At 39.8% G+C, this 26213-nt stretch overlaps 1 protein-coding gene across 10 annotated transcripts in view; it reads left to right on the top strand.

Moving 5' to 3' along the window:
* PTPRM (protein tyrosine phosphatase receptor type M) overlaps positions 1-26213 on the top strand; it is an 837547-nt gene that overhangs the window by 511115 nt on the left and 300219 nt on the right. For all 10 annotated transcript variants that reach the window (XM_017951542.3, XM_017951543.3, XM_021929846.2 and 7 more), the window contains 2 exons: positions 6328-6529; positions 9411-9513. In XM_017951542.3, coding sequence (XP_017807031.1) covers positions 6328-6529; positions 9411-9513 — 305 coding nt within the window. The remainder of the gene's footprint in view (positions 1-6327; positions 6530-9410; positions 9514-26213) is intronic.

Here is a 26213-nt window from a genome sequence, read left to right as displayed (position 1 = left end):
CTTCCTACAGCCTGGGTCTGATCATTACCCCATTACTCAATAGCTGTCAAAATCTCTTATTTTGTCAAGTTGTCAATTTAATACTGCCCTCTGAAAGAATACTTTTAAGTGCAGAAGTTTTCAAAATAAAACATCCTTGCTTCCCAATTTTACTTTTCAAATGTAACTACGATTAACAGCTAGATACATGTCCTTTTAAAATTTTACAAGGTAGAAACTGTAGTGCAAATTCATTAATGAATATAAAATGGGTGCAATTTAATAAATGTTATCAAATCCAGCATTTTATTATGAGAATAAAATGCCATATGAGACTCCCACCTCACATCATACAAAAATAAATACCAGGTTCATGATTTAAACACAAAAGTTTAGAAGAACCCTCGAAGAAAAAGGTAGGAAGACATTTTTATTATGCATTTTTCTAAGCTTGATATAACATGCAGCAGTCATTAAAAATGAAGATGGACAGATTTGCTTAGATAAAATTTTAAACTTCTGAATGATGAAAGATACCATGAAGGAGGTCTGAGTGCAGACAGAAGGCTTGGAGAGCTTATTTTCAGCACTTACAGCAGTCAACAGGCTGGTGGCTGTGATATACAGAGAGCTCTATGTAGTAATAAGAAAGAAACAAATACTGTATTAGGAAAGAAAATGGACAAAGACACTTCAAAAAAAAATTCACCCAGCATGTAAGCATATGGTAAAGTACCTACCCAACCTTACTAATGATTAAGAAATGGAATATTACAAGTGCTACAGAAGTTTAGATTTCTATAATATCAAGTGTTAATCAGTGATGTGGAGAAATGTGTACATGCATAGTCTATTGATGGGAACATACATTTTGCAGTCTTTTTTTGGTAGGCAATTAGGGAGAATCTATCAGAATTTAAACATAACATGTCAAACCTATTTCTAGAAGTTTATTAGTAATACTCCCCAATGTATAAGGATATTTGTCCAAGTATTTTCGTTGTACCCTACTAACTTTATGTATCTCTAGTGAGTAAATACCAGACACCTGGTCATGAGACTAACACATGGATTTTTTAGAAGCTTTAGTATGTCTAAGATATTGGAAAAAGACAGAAGTAGAAAAGGTACTGTTCCTTTTCTGTTGAAGTAACTGCCCCATCAGCAACCAACTGTAAAAAGGATGAAATGAGTTCTAAACTTAGGGACTCAATACGTGAGTGTATGACTAGAGTATCAAGTGCAGTTTTGGTTGGGCACTTTAATCAAGTAGAATGGTCTAGATTTGCCAGCTGATTGGGACATTCAGGAGTCTAGAGTTGAGCCTGGATAACTGGACTGTTAGTCACCATCAGCTGAGATAGGTGGTTATGTAGAGGGAATGAGAATTTAGGGGCCATGTTAAGAAGTTTGTTTTCAATACTCAAGGGCTTCTGTGATCTAACCCAAATCTATATTTATAACGCCATCTCCCACTGTTTTTCTTCTGGAACTCAATGAGCCATGTATATGAAATTGCTTTTTCTCCAAGAGCCTTCTGAGCCATCGCACACCCTGCTTTTGCTTAGATTCATTCCGCCTGTGCCATCCCATCGCTCTCATCCTATAGCAGCTCTGCTTATCTTTCAGTATTTTATTCAAGTACTATACTCTTCCTTGAAGTATCCTAGGTCCTTTGCTCCCCTGAAATCAGATTTAATTATTCATTCCTTTGTTTTCTCAGAATAATTGCTTAAACCTCAATTAGAGGATGGTGTTTTATGCTGGCTGAAATTACCATCAACTCACACTAGAAGATTTTGATTCCCCTCTCCTATAACATGCAAGTCAAAGATTGCATGTTATTCTATTTTGGTTTCCCATTAATCTCTCAGTTTAGAATTTGAGGCTTTAAGTAGAGAAGGGGAAGACAATTTTGGAAGATTTCAGGCACTTACCTGCAAATCAGAAATCATCCAATAGAAGCAACAGTTTACTCCATCTCACCCAAATCTAACCCTCACACATGATGCTGAGATCTCAGTTTGCTTTTGACCTGGCACATCCCATAAAATTACTTACATCCAACACTGCAGCGGTAGCATTATTTACAGAGGCTTCATTACAGTTTCCTGGACCTTCAGCCAGGGACAGAGTACAAGTACAGGAGCTTCCAGACTTCCTTCTTGTAGCTTCCTGCTGTACTGAAGTACTTAACAGGCACTTAATAACCGTGTATTGAATGAACAAGTGAAGAAGTAAATGCTGAAACCATGTGGACATTTGAGTTTGAGCATGGAGGTATATTTTGGTGCCGTTTAGAGCAGCTGCTGAGGTGGGCGAATGTCTGCCATCCGCTCTGTGGCAGGCAGTGGGGTTGCGGAGTTAGAGTGCCCCTGCTGCCGAGGAGCTTTTCTCATTCTGATATTCAGACTCCAGGGCTCTGTGGATGGGTCTGAGATGGGGAAACCCATCACCTTTGTGACATTTTGCGGACGTATACATGCCCAACATATTTGTTTGTTAGGGGTGAGGGAGAGGATCTGTAATTTTTAGGAGTGTGTGAATTAGTGTATACATGTGTTTTTTAGAGGTAGATAAGAGAAGGTGTCTAATTTTTACCAAATTGTCAAAGGGTTATGACTGGAAGCCAGCTAAGAACCTCGGTGTTATTTTGCAACCACAAGGCTTTTGGCAAGTCCAAGCCCATCGGCCCTGCTGGAACAGCAAGTCCCTTAGAAAAGCATTGGCTTGATAGTCTTTGTGGGTGGAGCAAAGATCCCACTTGTCTGAGTGTTTACATGAGCGTATGCACACACCTGCTCTCCGCAGGAGGAGTTGTAGAAAAATAGATACTGAGTGCCAAATATTTACTGATCACAATGGGATTGGGAAAAGAATAAGACATCAGCCACTCCTCAGAAGGAAGATACAATTACATGAAATGTTCCAATTCCTCTGGCGTATTTAAATCATGATTGAAGATCAAAGAAGAGATTTCACAGTACTCCACGATTCATTGCCCGGTGAATTGTATGAACAGTCACAACACAGGCATTCAGTGGATCTAGGGATTGTTAGGCCAGGTTTAGGAAGGCTTTACAGATACACAGAATGGGAACTCTGGACTGGGCATGGACGGGTACTTTTTTTGTCTCAGTCTCATCTCTGGAAACCAACCCTCCCTCCCTCCTTCCCTCCCTGCCACCCTCGCTCCCTCTCCCTTTCTCTGTCTGCTTTTTTTCATTTCGTTTCTGTGACAGCTTTCTCTCCTTTGGCTCTCTTCCTGCATTTCTGACTCTTCTGTTGGCTTCTCCTCCTGTATCCTGTATCAAATACCTACATTCATTAGGGTGTGGTACCAGGCTCCCTTCTTTTTTTTCTAAACTTCCTTTGCTAGTGACCGCCTCCATTCCAGAATTGAATATCGTCTCAATGCTCATCACCCCCAGTCTTCACTCCAGCCCAGTCCTCTCAAATCTCAGCTTCATGTCATACATGTGTGTCCACCTGACTGCCGTGGGCATTTCCAACTTAACATGTCCACCTGTGTCTGTAAATTTCTCCCCATATGTTCCATTCTTTTCGGTACCTCTTTTGATCAAGCCCAAAACATGGAACCTATCCTTTATTCCGTCCTCTTTTTCTTATATCCAGTCCTTCACTGAGTTCTGTCCATTTTGTCTCTAAAAGATGCCAGTTCTTTTCATCTCTTGCTGCCTGTACCAGCCCCACCTTATTCCAAGCGCCTGTATTCTCTCCCTTGTGCTATAGCTCTAGGCCCTGGACTCTGCTGTACTTCCTAGTGCCTTCCCCACTACCTCAATTGTGCCCCCGCAATCAAATCAACCTTCCACCCACAGTCAAAGGGAACTCTTTAAAGGGAAATTAGATCATTTTATTTTCATGCCTAAACATGTTCAAGGGCTTCCTGTTGTATGTATCCAAACTTCTTATCTTGGGGTACAAAGCACTGTACAGTATGGTCCTGCCTGCTTCTCCAGCCCCCAAGGAACCACACTGACCTCCTTTCTGTTCATATGCTGTGCCCACTCACTCCTGCTTCACTGCCTTAGTTCCTGCTGTTCTTCCCCAAACTCTCAGCATGACTGACTCCTTCCCTAAGTTCAAGTCTCTTCAGCTTAACTGACATCTCAGTGGGCCCTTCCCCTGCCACTCTAAGTGGCTGTGTAATAACCTCTCTCACCCGACAATTCTCCTTATTTTAGCACCTTGTTCGTTTCTTCCATGGAACTTGGTGTTTTGAAAGTATTCATTTACTTACTGTATGTCTCCCCAGCTCCATCCCACCCTGTCCAGATTCTCCGTTATCTGAAACAGGGCGTGTGTTTACCTGCTGGCCGTGGTGCTTGCAGAGCGTCAGTGTTCAATCAATGTTTGAATAGAGTAAATGAATCTGAATAGGTAGAGAACATGGAAACAGAGCTAACTGTCTCATGTTCCAGGGAAGTGAAAGTTTATGGGCAGAAGCAGTGTCAGAAAAGCCCCATTAGTGTTTGCAGGGCAGTCTTTATCCTGTGACCAGAACAGAAGGGAATATAATTGTGTAGTATCACAGATTCAGAAGTAGGTTTGGAGAAGGTGGGAGCAGGTCTGAAACACAAAACTAAGGAGTTTGGGCTTTCTCTCATATGCATTTATGTTTCATTAAGGTTTATAGACAGGCAATAAAAGGAACGAGAACACTAAGCTAGCCTCAGTAGGCAGCGTCAGTCCTCATTTTAATTATACTCTGTCATAATTGTTGGATCGCTTCTCCCCTTCCCCTACCAGACTGATACCTCCTTCAGGGAAGGTACGATTCCTGAGGCACCATGCAAGACCCCAGCTCAAAACACAGTGCTTGGCACATGAGAGGGGCTCAATGAATATGTTTTAAATGTACGGGTGAATTAGTGGGAAACATTGGGAAGCAATTATGCAGTCATAATAGAGGTTTAGATCTGTCTCCTCCAAACTGCCGAGTTCCCTGGAGGTGTCCGAGTGGAGGACCAAGTAATCACACAGCAGATACGTCGCTGACATCCCTCGCTTAGCTGCCAGGGGCAGATTTGGCCTTATGTCTTCTTGACTTCCTTAACCTTGTAGAGGAAGTCTGTTAGAGGGTTAATAACAGATACTGTGCGTGACTCCAATAGTGTCATGCACTGCAGTGATTAATATATACAGCAAACATTTTTCTTGCTAAAGCTTAGTTGATTCAATCTAAATATTCTTTCAGAGAGGTCTTCTTAATTGTAATGACATGGTATAAATATAAGGAAAAAGAATGTCAATTATCACTTCGTATAATAACAGTTTTAGTGTTCATGCACATAAATTACAAGTAAGTTTACCTATTTAAAAGCAAGAAAAGTGCTCAGTTTTGCAATTTAAAACTTTAGAATATGCCACATTTTAAAATTATGTCATTACAACCAGTGGAAGTTAGTAATCACCACTAAAGTGCATGTTCTTGAATAGATGATGAACTACTCACAGTGAAATTCTTTAAAATATCATTTGAAAGAGCAAGATTTAAAGGCACCTATGTTACATTTATTTTCAAACACTTCGGACTTATCCAACATACTTTGAATATCTGTTATGTAGCTAATATCATGAAAACTTCTAGAACTGCATTGTCTCATATGGCAGCTACTAATCACACATGGCAATTTAAATTCAAATTTTAACTAAAATTTTCAGTTCCTCAGTGTCACTGACCACATTTCAAATGCTCAGTAGCCAGATGTGGCTAGTGGCTGCATTTCCATCATTTCAGAAAGTTCTGTTGGAAGACATTGCTCTAAAGGAAAGAAATGAATATGGCCCATAATGATCACTCTATGTGTAGCATCAGGAGTGACCGGAATCTGTCTAGGATTCCAGCCATTGGAGCAGATGTCCTTGCCTGCGTTGATGAAAACACTTCAGTGCCCTTGTTCCCAACAGATAATAATCCTAAATCAAATTATGGCCACTAGATTAAAGATGAGGCCTTATCCTTGTCAGTATCTTATCTGTTTAAGCTAGTTGTATATTTTCTTATTTTGTTCGAAACCAATTGTAATGTGGTTTTACAAAATGACATTTTGAAAGCAAACAACTTCAAAGCATTAGCTTAACCCTGCGCTCATCCTGTATGTTCTAATCTACTGGCTTAAGTTCCCCTGTCTATAAAAGTAATAACTCAACAGCTTTGGCGGAGTTCCTTCATCCCTTCACTGGATTCAGGATTTCAAGAGTCTGAGTAGGAGCTTATCATGAAGTGTCTGACAGTGCATACATCAGAAGGGTTTATTGGATAAAGATGCAATCTGAGTCCATCTGCTCCAAATATTTTATCACTTTCTCATTCTTTTGCAGATCACCTACAAAGCAGTCAGTTCCTTTGACCCAGAAATAGATTTATCCAATCAGAGTGGAAGAGTTTCAAAGCTGGGAAACGAAACCCATTTTCTGTTTTTTGGTCTGTATCCGGGGACCACATACTCCTTTACCATCCGGGCTAGCACAGCTAAGGGTTTTGGGCCTCCAGCAACAAACCAGTTCACCACGAAAATATCAGGTACTCTACATTCGTGAGTTGTGTCTTTTATCAGAAGTAACATTTTTGTCCTTTTTCTTTCCCATTGTCAAGTATGCCAAGCTCGCCCACACTAACATTGTATCCAAAGGAATACCCTTGAATGCCTGAAGCTCAGACTCATGGCATTAAATGAGGTACTACAAATATTTCTCATTTGGGAGCTTGAGATCTCATGTGTTAGGAAGTGGCTATTGTTTTAGCAGGGCGCCTTGGAGGACTTGGGCATGAGGCAGAAGGTTCTGTTGAGACACTCTCATCCCCTTCTCAATCCAAAGTTGTCAGAGCAGTGATGTTGGAAAAATCTCTGTAATGAACCATGAACCATTAGGAGCTCAGCAGAAAGACAGTCATATAGAGTCTGCTTCCGAAGGATCAGCCTCCTTGGGACCTCTACCGTAAGCAGATTCTGTCCTGAAGAGAGAGGCAAATACGTGATGGTACCAGGCGCTGAGGACCTCCAGCTTTTTGCTTTTAGAGACTTAATTATGTCATCTAACAAAAGACCTAATTTGAGAAATATTTCTAGGCATGTTCAACTGTGCAGAAAATGTCTTTGTACTTCAGACTAGAGGAAATTAAGCTGCCATCTGGTATGGGATATACAACAGCAATAAAAAAAAATTGCATGAATATTTTTTTTCCTTTTTTTTCCCCTTTGGGTATGAGTGTGGAAGTGTTGAGTTTTGGCTTTAACTGTTTTGTTTGGAGTGAATCAGGTGGGGTGGAAGTAGGGAAACGAGCTAACTCTTGTTATCAGCCATGGTTAGTTCAATAATATTTAGCCTGACCTTTACATCTTTTGTCTCTCTTTCCTTGTTTTGTATTAATAAAAGTTATTGTTTGGAGTTGAAGGAAAGGAATGTTCACAACTAGAGTATTGTAAGTGTTTGGCTAGGTTTTGAGGGAGGGTTTAGAATTTTCTTTTAAAGCAATTATAACTTAAGGGATAATTTTTCATTATATAAGATTTTATGAGCACAAACGACTTGAAATTTAATACACTTGATACTCTGTGTATAGAATTAGGTTATAGAAACAGTATGGAGAATTGGGAAAGAGGAAATAAGTCTTTGGGAAGTTAGAATAATTAGAGATTTGAAAACTGACACAGGTTGAAGAAAATGGGTTGGTAGAAGAAAAACCACTGGACTTGGAATTTAAAAATCTAGGTTCTAGTTATGATTTTGCCAGGCACTTCCTCTCTGATTTTAATCAAATAAATTTACCCCTACATACAAATTAAGATAATATTATCTAGTGTATGAATTTATCATGGGGATTTAAAGATGAAGTAAGTGCCAATATATATACCTCGAAGCATGTTTTAAGAAATTTTTCCCATGTAAGTTACTCTACGAAGATTATTGTCATAAAGAGTGTATTTTTTGAATAAAATAATTCACTTTTTCTGTTTTTATTAGATAAGAATTCTTATCAATATGGTTGTATTAGTCCCTTCTCATACTGCTAATAAAGGCATACCCGAGACTGAGTAACTTATAAAGGAAAGAGGTTTGATTTACTCACGGTTCAGCATGGCTGAGGAGACCTCAGGAAACTTACAGTCATGGCAGATTGTAATCAATGGTTTTGACCACTTTCAGCATGCCAAGTTCAAACAATTTTATTGAAAATCAAGAAACCTGACATTTTCATTAGCCTATACGGCTCATCAAGAATAAGTATTTGATTTTTATAGTTTTAAAACAGTTACAGTTTACAGGTTCAAATTTTCATGGACCTATGAGAGGGAACCACTCTTGTATACAAAATGTAATTCTATGTTATGAATTTGAGTTAATTTTTAAGAGAATTGAAAAAAATTTTAATGCTGACATGATTCAAGAAATGGAACTCAGAAGTAACCCATATCGTGATAAAACAATCTTTTTGTATATGTAAGACAATTTTAAAAACTGTATTTGCTAGAAACTACCTCTAGCTTTCTCATCAGGAGTCTACCTGTGGGCTGTGAAAATATGGTATGCCCTCCCACATCACAGCTCTGTGTAACGATTTGTCTTGTCCATAATTACTGAAGAGCTCTGTTGCTATCATAATAAGACTTAACAGTCTAGAGAAGGAAGATGCCGGGAACTGGCCTTGGAAATAGGATTTATATCTGGAGGAGAACTAACATTTGTAGGATTATATTTGCCTGTCTCTCTGTTCTCTCTTTGAATTACGATAATAAACATACAGGGTAGTTTCCCCATTTTGAGATATATAAAAGCTCTTATGCTGGTTAAAACAAAACACAGCAAAAAGTCAAACCCAAGCCTTTCTCACTTCTGTTCCTATGTGTTTTCCACTGTCATGCTTTTCTGAGATCCCACAGATAGTCACTAATTAATTCTAGCAAATCTCTCTGACTCCCACTGTCCTCTTTAAATCCCCAGTGGGTCTCTGGTACCTGAAAAACCTTGGCTTAGATGGAATAACTGTAAAGTCCAGTGATTATTTCTTAAATATGCCTTTAACATAAATTATTTGAGAACTCATATGTACAGAAAAGTGTACCAATTGTAAGTGTACAACTCGGTGATTTTTCACAAGCCGACTATGCTAATTTAGCCAGAATCCAAATCAAGAAACGGAATATTACTCACACCTCACAAACCCCCTCATACCATCTCCCAACTTCAACTCAAGATCACAGAGGGCACTACAGGCTGCTTTTAGCAGCTGTGCCTGTGATTCTGTGTAGGGAATATATGCGAAGCTTGCTGATGGTCGTTGGTAGCTCCAATGTAAAGTAAATGCACTGTGTTCTTAATGCTCTTTGTAAAAGGAAGTGGAAACTAAACTGAGAAGATCAACCAGAAATAATGAGTCTTCCATCCTATGCCTTTTCCCCCAGCACCCTCTATGCCAGCTTATGAACTTGAGACACCTCTGAATCAAACTGACAATACCGTGACAGTCATGCTGAAACCTGCCCACAGCAGAGGAGCACCTGTCAGGTATGGAACAGAGGGGTGGGCCAGCTCTAGAGAGAAGAAAACTAAATCAAGTTGATTAATTCCTCCAACGTGTTTTCTAGGGATTTGCTGCAAATCTCAGCCAGCATGTAAATCCGTATCTTTATTAGTTCTAATTAAAAGTAATGACTGAGGAAAATGAAAGGGCTTTGATGTAAAGTGGTCAAGTATTGTTTAAAGAGTTTTATGCTGATACAAGTGGGTTGTTCTTTTGAAGATAAGGCACCAAGCACTAGTCTGTTGAGGAGGTAGTTTTAAATTAAAAGGTGACTGCCTGATGCAATTTGGTTACACAAGGGCAGATGGCATTTTTGTTCTCAGCTCTCTTCTTTGAATGGATGTTTAAATTTTTTCATTTGTGTGTTTACTTTGGGTTTTATGTCATTTAATTTTTAGTAAATTAGCTAATTTCTCAATAGAATATGGGATGTATAGTTGTTATTTTTAAAAAAACAAAACAAAACAAAACAAAAACAGAGGATTGGAAAGAACATTGTGAAGTCTTTATTTGAACAGATTTGAGTTAATTACCAACATCTAGGCCCGCGTCTTATCCCATGATGATTTATATAGCTAAGTAATTATAAAGTGTAACTTTTACAGTGACTGAATAAAATAAATTTATTATTTCCAAGACAGAGCAAAAGAATACCTGAGTAACTCTGAAGTATCGACTTGTCATAAGCTCATTAATCTACATAGGTGAAATTTCTACTTGATTCAGAGGGATTTAAATGTTTTACCTTTGTATTATCAGAATAGATTCCCTTCAGAGTCATCTATTACTTTGAATAGAGTACTTGGAAGAAACATTTACATTGACAAGACATTTTAGGGTTTATTTTCATGTTCCTTTTGTAGAATTTGATTTCATTAATCTTTTTAAACCTGGCTGTATTTGATTGTGTTTTCACTGCAGTATCATAAGGCAATCAGTTAGATTTCCTTCTGTTCAGTAAAATATATATGGAGGTCTCAATTCATAAAGTCATAAATAAAACCAAAATAGTATTAGTTTTTAGTGAAGTCGGATTAGGGAAGAGTCACAGAAATTTTTGTTTCAAAAATCTCCAAAATTTTTTAAAGAATTTTTAGTTTTTACTATAGAATAATGCAACACAGTAGCTCATGTAAAGTTTAATGATGCTTGCTGTTCATAGATGCAGTTTGTGAGAATACTGCGAAATATATAAAAGCTCTATTCCAAATTGGAGATCGTGTTAACTGCTACATTTCAAGTGATGTGCTTGACATTGCCCAGGCCCTCTGGGTTGATGCCTGTGGGTGGCACTGAGAGGTTGCACTAATCCGATGGACCCAAGGCATGCATTAGATGCTATCCAAGACTCAAGTGTACCCATGGCCATGGGTCAGTCTTTGTTGACTTTAAAAGCTGAAATTTATTAAATGAAAATGTATGCTCTGACCATGGCCTTGGGAGCGTCATTTGTTTCTGATCCACTTAACAGTTACTCAGACTCAGCAATAAAGAGTCATTGGGAAAGGACTCGATGTTTTACTGCAGAAAGCATCATGATCATGTGAATAGTTAGAATTCACTCAGCTTCAATGCCTCCAAACCGAAGGAAGCTGAAAGCTTAATCATTTTTCAAAAACAGCCCGTTATTCCATGGTACTTTGTTCTTATATGGATACCTTTTGCACATTTTCTGTACTTGTGTCTTACTTTCAAACGCTTTCTGTTGGACTTTCATTTGCATCTTTGTATAGATCTGTCCAAGTTGTGTTGACTGGTTTGTTTTTGAGATGGAGTCTCACTCTGTCGCTCAGGCTAGAATGCAGTAGCCTGATCTCAGCTCACTGCAGCCTCTGCCTCCCAGGTTCAAGCGATTTCTTCTGTCTCAGCCTCCCAAGTAGCTGGAATTACAGGCGTGTGCTACTGCGCCCGGCTAATTTTTGTATTTTTAGTAGAGACAGGGTTTCATCATGTTGGCCAGGCTAGTCTTGAACTCCTGACCCTAGGTGATCCACCCATCTTGGCCTCCCGAAGTGCTGGGATTACTGGCATGAGCCACCATGCCTGGCCAAGACTAAGTTTTAAAATAATTGCTCTTTGGGCGATCTGCCTGCACCACTTTCCCAGCCCTCTTCCCTGGTCTTTACAAGGTGCTGGGCACACTCCAAACTACTGTTCTTTTTTCTAACATATGCCTCACTAAGACATTATTTTATTGTTGCTTACTTTTACACATATCTAGATGTTTTTCGGAGACTTTGAGACCTTACTAGTAGTTCTTGGTGTCCTCAGGCTTCCTATTCTAATGTCTGTAAAAATACATATCCAAATTCTTGTCAGGGTCCAAAATACATAACTTTCTCTGCAGACCTTACATCATTTCATCACTTCATGTTGCCTCACCCTCTTTTCTAGTTGTCATAACATCCTGGTTTACAAGTTCAGCACTGCTGTGCTTTTAAGAAGGGTCATATCAGCATTGGCGAATATGCTCCTTGAATTTGCCAGAGGCACTTTGCCTCCAGTCCCTAATACCTTCTTCCCCTGTTAGCATCTTGAAATTAATAAATACATCCATGTTCATTATTCACATCTGTAATCTTAGAATCATGATCAATCCTTATGGGATATCATTCCATAAGCATTATGGGGAAACCTGCTATAGACATCATCTTTATTGGAAGGATGCCTATCTTAAATGGGTAAATTGTGTTGGCACACATTTGAGAGAGGAAATTATTTCAACCTTGCCTGTCGAAAATACATATATATATATATATATATATATATCCTTTTTTTTTGCAGAAAAGTGAATGTTGTCTTCAAGAGATTCATTATATCGGACAACATAATTGGACTGATTATCTGTAGAATAGATGGAAGACCAATATAGCGAGAAAGACTAGGTTGGGGAAAAAATATGTATAGTACCCTCTAACTAAATAGGGCATATTAAAATTCTCAATTTCATGTAATGTTTAGACAAATAAGAACTCTGATTAGGGAATCATATGGACCTAAATATAAAGCCATAATGTAAATTAAAACATTTGAACACATCTGGAAATCTGCAAAATGCACATGTAATCAAACTGCAATACAAGAAAGCTTTTCCCAAATGATAAGATAAATACTAGAAGGAGGAGGGAAATGGAAGCGAACATCTGTTTGCTTTCCTGGATTTTGCACAGTATTGTGTATTCAAAAATACTGTCATTGTGTGATTTCCAAAACCCATTTTTTTTCAATTGATTTGATTTTTTTCTTTAATCCATATTCATTGATGTTGAAAATTCAGTTGAACTTCGTTTATGCACTTCACTAAGTAAGGTGGTCGTGTATTGATTTCCCTACAAACACTCAGCTTGGTTCATGTAGATTCTTGAAATTGCATTAAACTCTCAATGTAAATGATTGTTGTCTTTTTATTGATCAACACATCAGCTCTGTCACATAAAATTATTTAAATCCTGAGATGGCCCAGAAGAACACAAATTCCATCATTCCAGCCAGTAAACTAGCACCTAGGAGAGAATTTTAATGTCTGTTCATGGATTCAAAGTTTTTTCATTAATAAGATACGGAAAAGTTTTATTTTCTTTCTTTTATTTATTTATTCTTTTCTTGAGACAGGGTCTCACTCTGTTGCCCAGGCTAGAGTACAGTGGTGCAATTGTAGCTCACTGCAGTCTTGACCTTCCGAGGCTGAAGCGATCCCCCTGCCTCAGCCTTCAGAGTGGGTATTAGAGACAGGATGCACAGTGCCTCTGGCAAATTCAAGGAGCATATTCGCCAATACTGACATGACCCTTCGTGAAAGCACAGCAGTGATCAATTTCAAATGCAGGGCACCACGAATGTGGAACTGAAACCAGAGAGTGATGATGATTATTAACGGAAGACCGTCCCAGCACTTTGGGAGACAAAGGTGGGAGGATCACTTGAAGCCAGGAGTTTGAGACCAGCCTGGGCAATGTAGCAAGACCCCGTCTTTACAAAGAAGAAAATTAAAAAACAAAAACAAACAAACAAACAACATAGCTGAGCATGGTTATATGCCTGTAGTCCCAACCTAGGCATGGTTGTGTGTACCTGTACTCAGGAGGCTGAGGCTGGAGGATTGCTTGAGCCCAGGAGTTCAAGATCAGCCTGGACAACATAGAGAGGCCCAACACAGACCCATCTCTACAAAAGAAATGTTTTTAAGAAAGACAGGAGATAATCAGGCATTTTTGTTTTAAAAAGTTTCTCATAAATTATGGTTGTTGGCATACAAATGGTTACGGTTTAGTAGTTCAAGGTTATGAAGCATAAAGCACGTTTTCTTTTTCTCAAGCAGCAGCAACCCTTTTGTTTATCTCACTGTCTGTAAGTTCAAGGAAAGGTGTTCAGTCCATTAACACTACCTTCCTAGACATCCCATTCTCTTCTCCACACAAGGAGCCTTTGAGCGTTGGGGATATGGAGGAAGCTGCTATGGACTCTCTTCTCCGGGGGCTGGCAATGCAGATGGGAAAGAGAGCTACGTGGAATCTAGTGTCCTGTAGTAAGTAGGGATGAGGATGGGATCCAGTGGCCTGACCAAGGAGTGGTCAGTACAGGGAAGAGCCAGCTAAGACTTCAGAGAGGAGGTAACCCTGGGGCCGAGTAGCTGAATCTTGACAGATGGCTGTTGTTCAGAGCATCTGTGTGATGTGGAATATGTTGCCAGGGAGGTTAGGTATGTGGCTGGCAAGGAATAAAAAATGAGAGAGACAGGTTGGCTCCATGAGGACGGGGAGGACTGAGTAGTTTAGCCTGATCTGAGAATGAGAAGTGTATTATAATCAGAGGGGAGTGAGATGGGAGAAGAAGCAAGGGAGATAAGAGGATGAATTGGATGACCTTGCACTCCATACCAATGAGTAGCTATTTACAAGATTCAGGTCAGGGAAAAAATGTAAGGAAGAGACACAGCAGTAATGGAAGATGGGTTAGAGGGCATGGCGCCGCAGAACAAACAAATAGGAGCGGCATAAATGCTGGAGGATGTGCTGGGCCCAGTTAAGATAGAGCTAACCCTGAGGGCATGGAGGAAGGGGGTTTCATAAATGCCTAGTGCTGATTTTCATTACAAAAAGGATTTAGAGAAATCAAAAACACCTAGTCCTTTTTAGAAGGAGAAAAAGAATATATTGTTGATAAAAATACTGTCCAGGGTATTGTTACAGTAAATACTAGAACACTTGAAATTGAAAAACTAGCCTAGCAATGACTTTCCAATAATTCATTGGAAATCACTAATTATATAAATATTTTTCAACCCCAATTTTCATAAGCAGTAAAAAATTGTTCTTAGTGTCTCTTGTTTGGAAGAACCTTCTGGATCTTTCTTTTGTTGCTTCTCCTACCTTCCTTATATTGCACCGTAACCCCTTTGCCGCGAGCCTGCGTCCATCAATTTTGTGATGATGACTGTACATGTTGGGGTGTGACCATGATGCCTGCTCAATGGATGTGGGTAGCACCTCTGGTTACTAAAAGTTAGAGAGTGAAATGCTTCTCTCAGCTTCAGAAGGCATGCCAGCAGCACACTTAGTGGGTGACTGTAGCTCATTCTTGGCTAGGGCTGGGGAAGACCTAAGTTTTTCATCATACTACTTTGTTATCCCCAAAAGAACCCATGCTGTCTCTGAAAAGGCAAATATTTGATTTGGAACTACAGACTCCATGAAAGCTCTTGAGTGTCCTTCACAGTGGAGGCCACACCTTGCACATTCCTGGAGGCAAGGGCCAGCCTGTGTTGTGCGTTTCCTTCTTACTGACCAGCTGCACAGAAGCCATTCAGCAGGAAGGAGGGAGACGTTAAAGTCTACCTCTTTTTCCATTGACCGTAGAGAAAGTTACATGCTGTTTCTTTTCCCTCATCTAGATAGACCATCTTTAAATGTTAATAGTGGAATAAATTAGAAACAGTTTCAATTATAAACTCAGAGCACTGAAAGATTGCAAATGATTGCACTGGACAGTATATTACTTTACGAATTGTAAAGCCGCTCTGCCATTTGCTCTCGGGAACCCCTGGGTCGTCTTAATCACAGTTACTGATTTAGGGAGTTTAAGGGATGAACTTCTAGACATGTTCCAGGCTAAGGCCGATAGCCTTTCTGGAAGAGAATCTTGGAAATTTTGACAAAGATTAACTGATTTGACTATAGATGCCTCACTTTCATATATGTGAAATGTGAGGAAAGGTTGCAAGTTCTAAGAGGCTGATAAAGTCATGTGTGACCACTAACCCGGTATGCTTCTTAGAGCCTTAGACTTTTAGAACTGAGTTCCAACTCAGAGGCCCTGACCACATTCCTCATGTTACACTTCTGCTTCATCCTAGTTTGGTGGTGGGGAGAGGGATAAGGGCACAGATACAGAAGGAATTATGTTTTACATCATTCTCTTCAGCAGATCATTTTATCAACCAGCACTTATAAGTATACACAATGTAACTATTTATTATAAGAACACCAGGGTACACAAAAGTGCTAATATGCCTTCTATTTCCTCAATAACTATTTTGTTAAGTATGTTATATTACACTTGTGAGGCTTACCTGTATTTGGTTGCAACTTAATTAAATTAATATTCAGCTCTTCAATCAGACAGTAGAAAGATTAGGGAGTGGTCTTGGTGTTTTTTCCCCTATAATCTGTCGCTTTTGACGTGTATGTATGGCCCAGTTCCGTCCCATCTCTACTTTTACCTGCTAAGTGTTTTCCTGTCCTGTATCAATGTATTTTCTGCTCAATGAGAAGTAGTAAGAGCTCTGTCCAGTTATTAGTACCTGGTTAAAATCCTGGCCCTTCATAGCCTTGAAAAGTGTTGTAGGAAATATTAGGATTGACACTTGACTACTATTCATTTATTCTTTGTTCATTCACCAGATATCTACTAAACACTTATTATCTTCAAGTCATTGTGCTAGGGTTGTGATAAAAGCTGTCTAGAAAAGTCCAGGGTACTCTAAGAGTATATGACAGAAGGATGAAATCTCAACAGGAGAATCAGGAGTGTCTTACTGAGAATGTGTTGATTAAACTGAAACCTGAGGAGGAAGTAGGTAGGTAGGTTCACCAAGTAGGTTAGCAATAGGTAGAAAAGCCTAAGATAAGAGAAGTTAAAGAGACCTAAACAGTGGTCATCCTATCAATAAAATTAAAAACACACAAGGTTTGACCATCACTCAGGAGCATTAATTAGATTTACGTGCAGTTGTGCACAGCATAAGGACATTTCATTCAACAGACTGCATATACTGCAGTGGTCCTGAAAGATTATAATACTGTCTTTTCATTGCACCTTTTCTACATTTAGCTTTAGGTTTACAGATACTTCCCACTGTTTTACAGTTGCCTACGGTATTCAGTACAGTCACATACCGTATAGCTGTGTAGCGTAGGAGCAATAGGCTCTGCCGTACAACCTAGGGGTGTTGTAGGCTGTATCATCTAGGTTTTTGTAAGTACACCTTATGATGTTTGCACAAAGATGGAATGGCCTAATGAGGCACTTCTCAGAATATATCCCCATCATTAAGTGACTCATGACCATATTTAATGTTGAGAGCATTTTCCTAGGCTAAACGTTACGTAAAACATGTAAATGTAATCAGAAATGCAAAATCGTTTGATCACAAAATGATTTTAATAATTTAGTTTTTGAATATCACGCAATACCTCTAACCTAATTAAGAGTGCAATAGATGTTTATTGAATGAACCTCTTCTTTTTCTTGCCAGCAGGAGTAATTATCACCCGAAACATTTATAGATAAGAAGACCCTAGACCTTTGTTTAACTAGTGGGACATATCAGGAACATGTGGAGTTTCAAATTCTATTTTCATCCCTAAATAAAAGTTAAATATCGTGAACCTTCCATAGAATGCAGAACTATAAAAGAACAATTACCTTTGAAGCAATCTGGTTTTCTTCTTTTTCTTTTTTTTTTTTTTTTTTTTTTTTTTTTTAGTAAGAAGGGTAATTAAGAAAGATTGCTTCAAATAAGCCATTGCTATAAATTCAGATCCCATCAGGAAGGTCACTCCAATTTGCAGGCTTTTACTGACTCCTGGAGAAACTTGTCTTCTCACCTCTTGGGGTCAGTAGTGACACCACTGCCACCGCCCCCCCCCCCCCCCCCGCCCCGCCTCCTTTTCGCTTTACCTTCCATCCCCACAATCACTGCTTTAGTTCATATTTATCTTTCTCAGATCTCCAATCCCCGTTCCACCCTGTGGCTGCAGGGTCTTTCCTCCCAGGTTAATAACCCATCAGTGTCTCCCTATTGCCCTCAGCATAAATCCAGACTTCCTCTAATGGGGAAGGCTCTGGCTTCTGCTCACTTCCTGGGGCCGCCTGCCTTCCACCTGTAAATATATGCCTGAGAATATCTTGGGTGGTTCCATGCCATTTTGTGGGTTTGTTTATTTTGCAATTGATGTTTCTTTCATGGAATCGTCTCTCTTTTTTCTTCCCTCCGCTGTCCTGCCTGCACACACACACACACACACTCTCCCCACGGTCTCTCTCTCTCTCTCACTTATTTCCACTCCCCTGCTAGCTATGGCCCAGATGTCACCTCCTTGGAGAGCCCGCCCTGGCCCCCTGCCCTTCTGTGTCCTGCAGCTCTCCCAGAGAGCTCAGCGCTAGATTCACTGCACTGGCTGGTGACTGCTTGTCCTGGCCACCTACCAGCTCCTTCAGGGCCAGTCCTGTTCTCTGTGATTTTACCTCTGTATTTCCAATCCTGGTTCTGTGCCAAGCACAGCCTTCCATGAGTATTGGTTTGTTTTGTTTTTATTATTTGCTTCTCATTCTTTTAAACTGTAGAAGAATTTTTACTGAGACGAAAAATATGATGGTGTTTGCATATTAGATCAACCACTGGGGCTGGGACATTGGGGAAGTAAATGGACCTATGTGGCTTCTGGATGGAAGGTTAATAGATTACCATGGATGGATGCGTCAAAACTGTCTCTTGACAAACACAAAGGCTTTTGATTGGAGCAGGCTGTGCTCAGGGGTTCCACCTCCCAGTTCTCGCCAAATGACTGAAGTTTCATTTGGTAGAATAAGTGACATCTAATCTCTCTGATATAAACAATTCATACAACTTAATAGTTTAGAAAGGTAGTATCACAAATTAAAAGAACACTTGGCACAGACACAAGAAGACTTGGGTTTGGATCTCGGCTGGGTCATTTACTAATTGTGTGACCTGAAGTCACCCTGTGTGTGAGGCTCTTCTTGCATTGCTGTAAAGATACCTGAGACTGGGTAATTTGTAAAGAAAAGAGGTTTAATCGGCTCAGCATTCTGCAGGCTTTACAGGAAGCATGGTGCTGGCATCTGCTTGGCTGCTGGGGACGCCTCAGAAGCCTCCAATCTTCCACCTGTAAATATATGCCAGCACTTACAACCATGGCGGAAGACAAAGAGGAAGAAGGCACGTCACATGGCGAAAGCAGGGCAAGACAGAGAGTGAAGAGGGAGATGCCACACCTTTTTTTTTTTTTTTAATTGTGTGTGTGTGGAGATGGAGTCTCACTCTGTCACCCAGGCTGGAGGGCAGTGGCACACTCTCAGCTCACTGCAACCTCTGCCTCCCCAGTTCAAGCAATTCTTCTGCCTCAGCCTCACGAGTAGCTGGGATTACAGGCGCCTACCACCATGCCTGGCTAATTTTGTATTTTGAGTAGAGATGGGGTTTTGCCATGTTCACCAAGCTGGTTGCGAACTCCTGACCTCAAGTGATCTGCCCACCTTGGCCTCCCAAAGTGCTGAGATTACAGGTATGAGCCACCACTCCCAGCCAGATGCCACACATTTTTAAGAGACCAGATCTCATGCTAACTCAGATTGAGATATCAATTATCCCCAAGGAGATGGCCTAAGCCACTCATGAAGGATGCGCTCCCATGATCCAAACACCTCTCACCAGACCCCGCCTCCAATTCCCAATTGGAAATTATATTCAATATGAGATTTGGGCAGGGACAAATACCCAACCATGTCACCCTCTAAATTCTCTAAGTCTGTTTCATTTGTAAAGTTGCCAGTAAATATGCTGCTTACCTGTCTCACAGCCTGGTCAGAAGGATTACGATCAGTGAAAATTCTTCACAAACCGAATTGCTCAAAGAGAATAAAGCTATAATATCATGATTTGCTTTAAAAATGTTGACTACATGGCTATTGAGTCTTTATCCCCATTGCACTCTGCTTTTAGTACTATACTTACGCCGATATGCTGTGGTTGTCACCTACATAGGAACTATGTTTTAACAATCACCCATATTTGACAATACTTTTATAGAAATTGTAAGAAATGTGTGTTTGGTATTAATATTGTGCATTCATTTGGTAAAATCATCAATGTTTTAGATCTCTTGTTCCATCAAAACATCCCAGCAACAAGAGAAGGCATTACTGGTAGGACTATTTATAGGTAACAACTCATTCCAGGGAGTAAAAGGCAACGTTGGTAAGAACCGAAAAAATGCAACCACAGCATGGAGCTTGATGCTTCTGGGTTTAAATTCTCATTTGCCGAGATTTAATGTCCAACTCAAAAGTAGTAATAGTATCTACCTCAAAGGACAGCTGGGAGAATTAGTGACCTGTAAGCAAAGCAGTCAGGACAGCATCAAACACAGATGTTATCTGTTCAGTACAGGAAACCTTTTCTTATTGTTGATTTCTGTAGTGATAGAAACAACTTATAGATAACGTGGTAGCCCCTGTTGTTCCGCCCACGTCTTGGGAAATTTTCTGGGTCTTAGTGTTATATTCCTGAGCCTCAGTTATGTTCTGAGCAGCTTGTGATAAAGGAATAATAATTACAGCAATAGAAAATGAATAATCGATGTTACTTGGATCGAGGAGCTGTGATGTGCCAAGCCCATGCTTGATCCCAAATGAAATCATTTCTCATGATGCAGAGCAGGCTTCCTCGCTAGATGCCAGCATTTCCCCTTTACAGTTGAAAGAACTGAGGTTCAGGGAGGTTAACAGACTTGTCTACTCTAACCCCAAAGCTATGAGCTCTCCATGTAACACTTCATCTTGTGCTCAGAGCCACAGGGTATGTGAGCTGTCAGGACCTTGCCTCCTCCTGGGAGCTGTGCTCATTCTCTTGTCCCCCACTTTGCTTGATCAGAAGACATCTTTCCTGCTGACTCTTCAGAACCAAGATGGTTACACTTACCTTTGCAGACATAGACTATTCTGCAAATTAATATCCTTTCTTTATTGTCTTTTCTAGTACAGGCATACCTTGGAGTTACTGCAGGCTTAGTTCCAGATCACTGCAATAAAGTGAATATCACAACAAAGCATTTTTTGTTTCCTAGTGCACAGAAAAGTTTTGTTTATGTTATACTGTAGTCTGTTAAGTGAGCAATAGCATTATGTCTTAAAAAATGTGTCTACCTTAATTAAAAAATACATTATTGCTAAAAGTACGGATGATCATCTGAGCCTTCAATGAAACATAATCTTTTTGCTGGTGGAGGGTCTTTCCTCAATGTGGATGGTTGCTGACTAATCAGAGTGGTAGCTGCTGAAGGTTTGGGTGACTGCGGCAATTTCCTAAAATAAGACAAAGAAATTTGCCGCATCAATAGTCTTTGCCTTTCGCAAAAAATTTCTCTATAGCATGAGATGCTATTGTATAGCATTTTACCCATGGTAGAATTTCTTTCAAAATTGGAGTCAGTCCTCTCAAACGTTGTCACTGTGTTATCAACTATGTTAATATATTATTCTAAATCATTTGTTGTCATTTCAACAGTGGTCACAGCATCTTCATCACAAGTAGATTTCATCTTAAGAAACCACTTTCTTTGCTTACCCGTAGGAAGGAACTTCTCATCCGTTCAAGTGTGATCATGAAATTGTAGCAACTCAGTCGCATCCTCAGGCTCCACTGCTAATTCTAGTTATTCTTTCCACCACATCTGCAGTGACTTCCTCCACTGAAGTGTTGAACCCCTCAAAGTCACCCTTGAGGGTTAGAATCAACTTCTTCCAAGCTCCTGTTAATATTAATACTTTGACTTCCTCCCATAAATCACAGATGTTCTTAATGGCATCTAGAATAGTGACTCCTTTCCATGACTTTGACCAGACCCATTAGAGGAATACTTACATATGGCAGCTATAGCATCACAAAATCTATTCTGTGTATAATAGGACAAGAAAGTTAAAATGAGTCCTTGACCCATGGGCGACAAAAATCACAAAATCTATTCTGTGTATAATAAGACAAGAAAGTTAAAATGACATCTTGACCCATGGGCAGCAAAATGTATGTTGTGTTAGCAAGTATGAAACCAGCATTCATCCCATGTACGTCTCCATCAGAGCTCATGGGTGATCAAGTGCATTGTCAAATGAGCAGTAATATTTAGAAAATAATCTTTTTTTCTGAGAAGTAGGTCTCAACAGTGGGCTTAAAATATTCGGAAACCATACTGTAAACAGATGTGGTATCATCCAGGCTTTGTTGTTCCATTTCAAGAGCACAAACAGAGTAGATTTAGCATGATTCTTAAGGGCCCTAGGATGGTAAATGAGCACTGGCTTTCGCTTAAACTTGCTAGCAGCATGAGCCCATAACACAAGAGTCATCCTACCCTTTGAAGCCAGATATTGACTTCTCCTCTTCAGCTATGAAAGCCCTAGATGGCACCTGCTTCCAATAGAAGGCTGTTTCATCTACACTGAAAAGCTGTGGTTTAGTGTAGTCACCTTCATCAATGACTTTAGCTAGATCTTCTGGATAACATACTGCAGCTTCTACATCAGCACTTGCTGCTTCACTTTGTACTTTTATGTTATGAAGATGACTACTTTTGTTAAACCTCATGAACCAACCTGTGCTAGCTTCAGACATTTCTCCTGCAGCTTCCTCACCTCCCTCAGCCTTCATAGAATTGAAGAAAGTTATGGTCTTGCTCTGCACTAGGCTTGGTTTAAGGGACTATCATGGCTGGTCTGATCTTCTATCCAGACCACTCAAGTTAGTTTGATACTATATCCAGACCACTAACACTTTTTCCATATCAGCAATAAGGCTGTTTCACTTTCCTATCATTCATGTGTTCCCTGGAGTAGCACTTTTAATTTCCTTCAGGAACTTTTCCTTTGCACTTACAACTTGGCTGTTTGATGCAAGAGGCCCAGCTTTCTAACTATCTTAGCTTTTGAGATGCCTTCCTCACTACGCTTAATAATGCCAGCTTTTAATTTAAAGTGAGAGACTTGCAACTCTTCCTTTCACCTGAACACTTAGAGGCCATTGTATGGTTATTATTTGTTCTAATTTCAATGTTGTGTGTCTTAGGGAGTAGAGATGCCCAGGGAGAGATGGTTGTCTTATATGGACACAGTTCATAGCGCCCCAAAACAATTACAAGAGTAACATCAAAGATCACTGACCACAGATCACTGTAACAGTTGTAATAATAATGAAAAAGTTTGAAATGTTGAAAGAATTACCAAAATGTAGCACAGAGACATGAAGTAAGTGCATGCTGACAGAAAAATGGCAGTGACAGTCTTGCTCAAGGAAGGGTTGCCACAAACCTTTAATTTGTAAAACTGCAGTATCTGTGAAGCCCAATAATGTGAAGTGCCTTATTAAGCTGGGTACGCCTTTGTTTAGAAAATACATTACACCTTTGTTTCTTTATTATAATCATTGGAATCTCTGCGGTTTATCCCTACTGCTTGCTTAATTCTTAGATGCAATACTTTTGTTTTCTTCATTATTTCCTTGTTATTATTTTTAAGCTGAAACATTTTGGGGTTTGTTTGTTTGTTTTGTTATGTTTTAGAGGTGGAATCTCACTCCATTGTCCAGGCTGGAGTGCAGTAGCATGATCATAGCTTGCTGCAACCTCAAATTCCTTGGCTCAGGCGATCGTCCCACCACAGTCTCCTAAGAACTGGGACTTAGAGGTGTGTGCCACCACACCCAGCTAATTTTTTTTTTTTTTTTTTTTTAATTTTCTATACATCAGGGTCTCTCTCTCTTGCACAAATTGGTCTCAAACTCCTGGGCCCAAGCAATCCTCCCACCTTGGCTTCCCAAAGTGCTAGAACTTACAGGTATGAGGCACCACACCCAGCTCTTGCTAAATGTTTAGCCATATAATTTTGAGAACTTGAAGAACGTAAATGAAATTGTTTTAGAAGATTTGATTATTTTAATCAAATTAATCAGTGTTTTTCTGCTGGTATGTATGTTCTTTTTCCTTTCACCATTTTTATTAGTCTCCCGAGAATCAATAAATTAAGCATCAGTGCTTTTGAGATGCTTATAAGTGACTTTTTAATTGTTCTCTTTTATTTATTGGAGAAATGCAGACTGCAGGAGCATCTTAAACCTTCAGGGCTAAATGTACTTTTGTCGCACTTTTCAAACCTTTTGAAAAGGCTCTATCTGTGGCTAAAATTGTTTAGGGAAAGGAACTGACTTCTAACGTAATAATTTTCCTTTATTCACGGAGGTACACATAGAATCAAAATGTCATTCAGTGGTAAAACTTCAGCTTCTATATTCCTGCTTTTTATAGAACTTGTTTTTTATTATTACTTACTGTTGCTGAATCGCTACAGTGAGTGTTAGCAAAAGGTGCCAAATCCCTTCCTGTCACCACCACCACTACCACCACCCTACCTGCTTTTGAGTTTTATTGGATTAAAAAATAATACTCTGGATTCCTTTACTGCCAGAAAACAAAGATCATTTTTATTAATGTTGCTTCTAGGATGACAATGTCAGTCATCTCTTTGAAAATTCATTTTGGAAACTAAGTTTGTTATTTAAGAACCTTTGAAAAGAAGCTTTAAAAAATGGCAGAGGAAGATAATAATAATAGAGTAGATGTATTTGAGCTTTTATACAATGAAACTTAATTTAACTTTCCCTCAAACTCCATTTCAGACTTGCTTTTGTGCATGAAAATATGCTGCCTAGCCTTCCCTCCCCTACTTTTCAGATTTTCTTTTCTTTAGCATAATCTCTTCTGAAGGATTCTGTGCATTGGATCAGACCTCCAGTCTCATTCCCAGGCTCCTGTGCTGAGGGCGGCAGGCCCAGGGCGCCTGTGGGAGGGTGTACGGGGAGGCTACTATAGACAGGGAAGGCCAGGAATGGCTCTAAGAGCCAAATTCCACTGCCAGTCACCCCCCAGAAAAACCAAGAAAATACTTACATAATATTTTGACATAACTTTAAGGATTAAAATGGATATCCTATGAAGTACTGGAAACAAAAAATTATGGCCTTTGTAGCCTGAGGAGTGATTATAGACGTGACAGAGAGTAGTTCCAAGTTTGCCTGACAGTGATTTGGAAAGAGAGAGGAAAACAGAGACCAAGAGCATGCCTGCCTTCAAGCTTCTTTCATGGCCCACCCTCAGGTACCTCCTTCTTCCTCCTCACCTCGGGCCATGTGGGCTCCTAGAGGAGTCAAGACTAGGGAGCCTGGTTTTCATGTCCAGCAATACAAGAATTGAATGAGGAAGACCCTGCAGTTCTTGGGTAGCTCTTGGGGCCACTCTGGGGACTCCTGGGGGCAAACCTGCTGGGACCTGGGCAGTATCTGAGGTAGGACCCAGGTCATTGCCCTCCGTCTTCTGTGCTGATGCAGGGTGCTCACAAGCAATTGGAGTGAGTGGAGACTGTATTGGGATCTATTAATAAACATGTTGAGCTTTTTGTTTTTGTTGCTGTTACGTTATCTTTAATTCAGGGAGAATGTTGGTGACTGTAGCATTGCAGAAGCAGTTTTAGGGTGAGAACATTTGGGTACTAGATTGAGGTCAGATGCCCTCCATGTAGTAGATGCTAGGAGAGATTTTAACGTAGAGATTGACATAGCCCTGGGTCCCGTTACTTTGTCCTTTGTACAAGCCCTTATCAGATCCTTGGCACGGTAGTTCTTCACTGGTGTGACGTATTTCTAACACTCTTAGCCTGGGCTTTTCAAGGACTGGGCAGTCTGTGCCTAATTCCTCTTTTTATTCTTCCCCTGTGCCTGGAACAAGGCCTGATACGTGGTGAATATTGTGGAAAGAAAGAATGGAGGAAACATGAATGAAATCATTTTCTTCTCATTTGCTGATGTCACAACTTGCCTGATCTTGTGCTGAGAGTCATAAAATATTAGAGCCTGAAGGACTTTAGTGGTCAGTCGGTGATTCAGGGGCAAAGCTGGAGCCAGTCACTTGTGGACGGTGATTCCCAAGTCAATGCTGTCTCATCGGCACCCCCGTGGGCATACCTGCCTTTCTCTGATGGTTGCATTTGTATTCCAGCTCTTCCGGCCCGAAGCGCTGGAACTTTTCAGGACTGAGAGATTTTGAATTGGATATAATACAAACTATAAAATATCATTCAGACAAACATACAACAACAAAGATATTTGGGGCAGCTTTGATAGTATTCTCTTTCTATTTTTATTCAAATCATTAGGACTATTTAAGAGAACATTTCGTAATAGTAATGAATTTTGGATTATAATTTTGTAGTCATGTGTTTATGAAATTGAGATGATTAAATTGTGTTAAATTTACATGAAATAGGAAATGCAAAGAAAAATGTCTTCACTTGTTAAAAGCAGGAGAAATCACCCTTAAAGATGTTCCATCTAGGACTAATT

Source organism: Papio anubis, chromosome 19, assembly GCF_008728515.1.
Source record: "Papio anubis isolate 15944 chromosome 19, Panubis1.0, whole genome shotgun sequence".
NCBI classification, from domain to species: Eukaryota; Metazoa; Chordata; class Mammalia; order Primates; family Cercopithecidae; genus Papio; species Papio anubis.
This window is presented reverse-complemented; position numbering and strand designations above follow the sequence as displayed.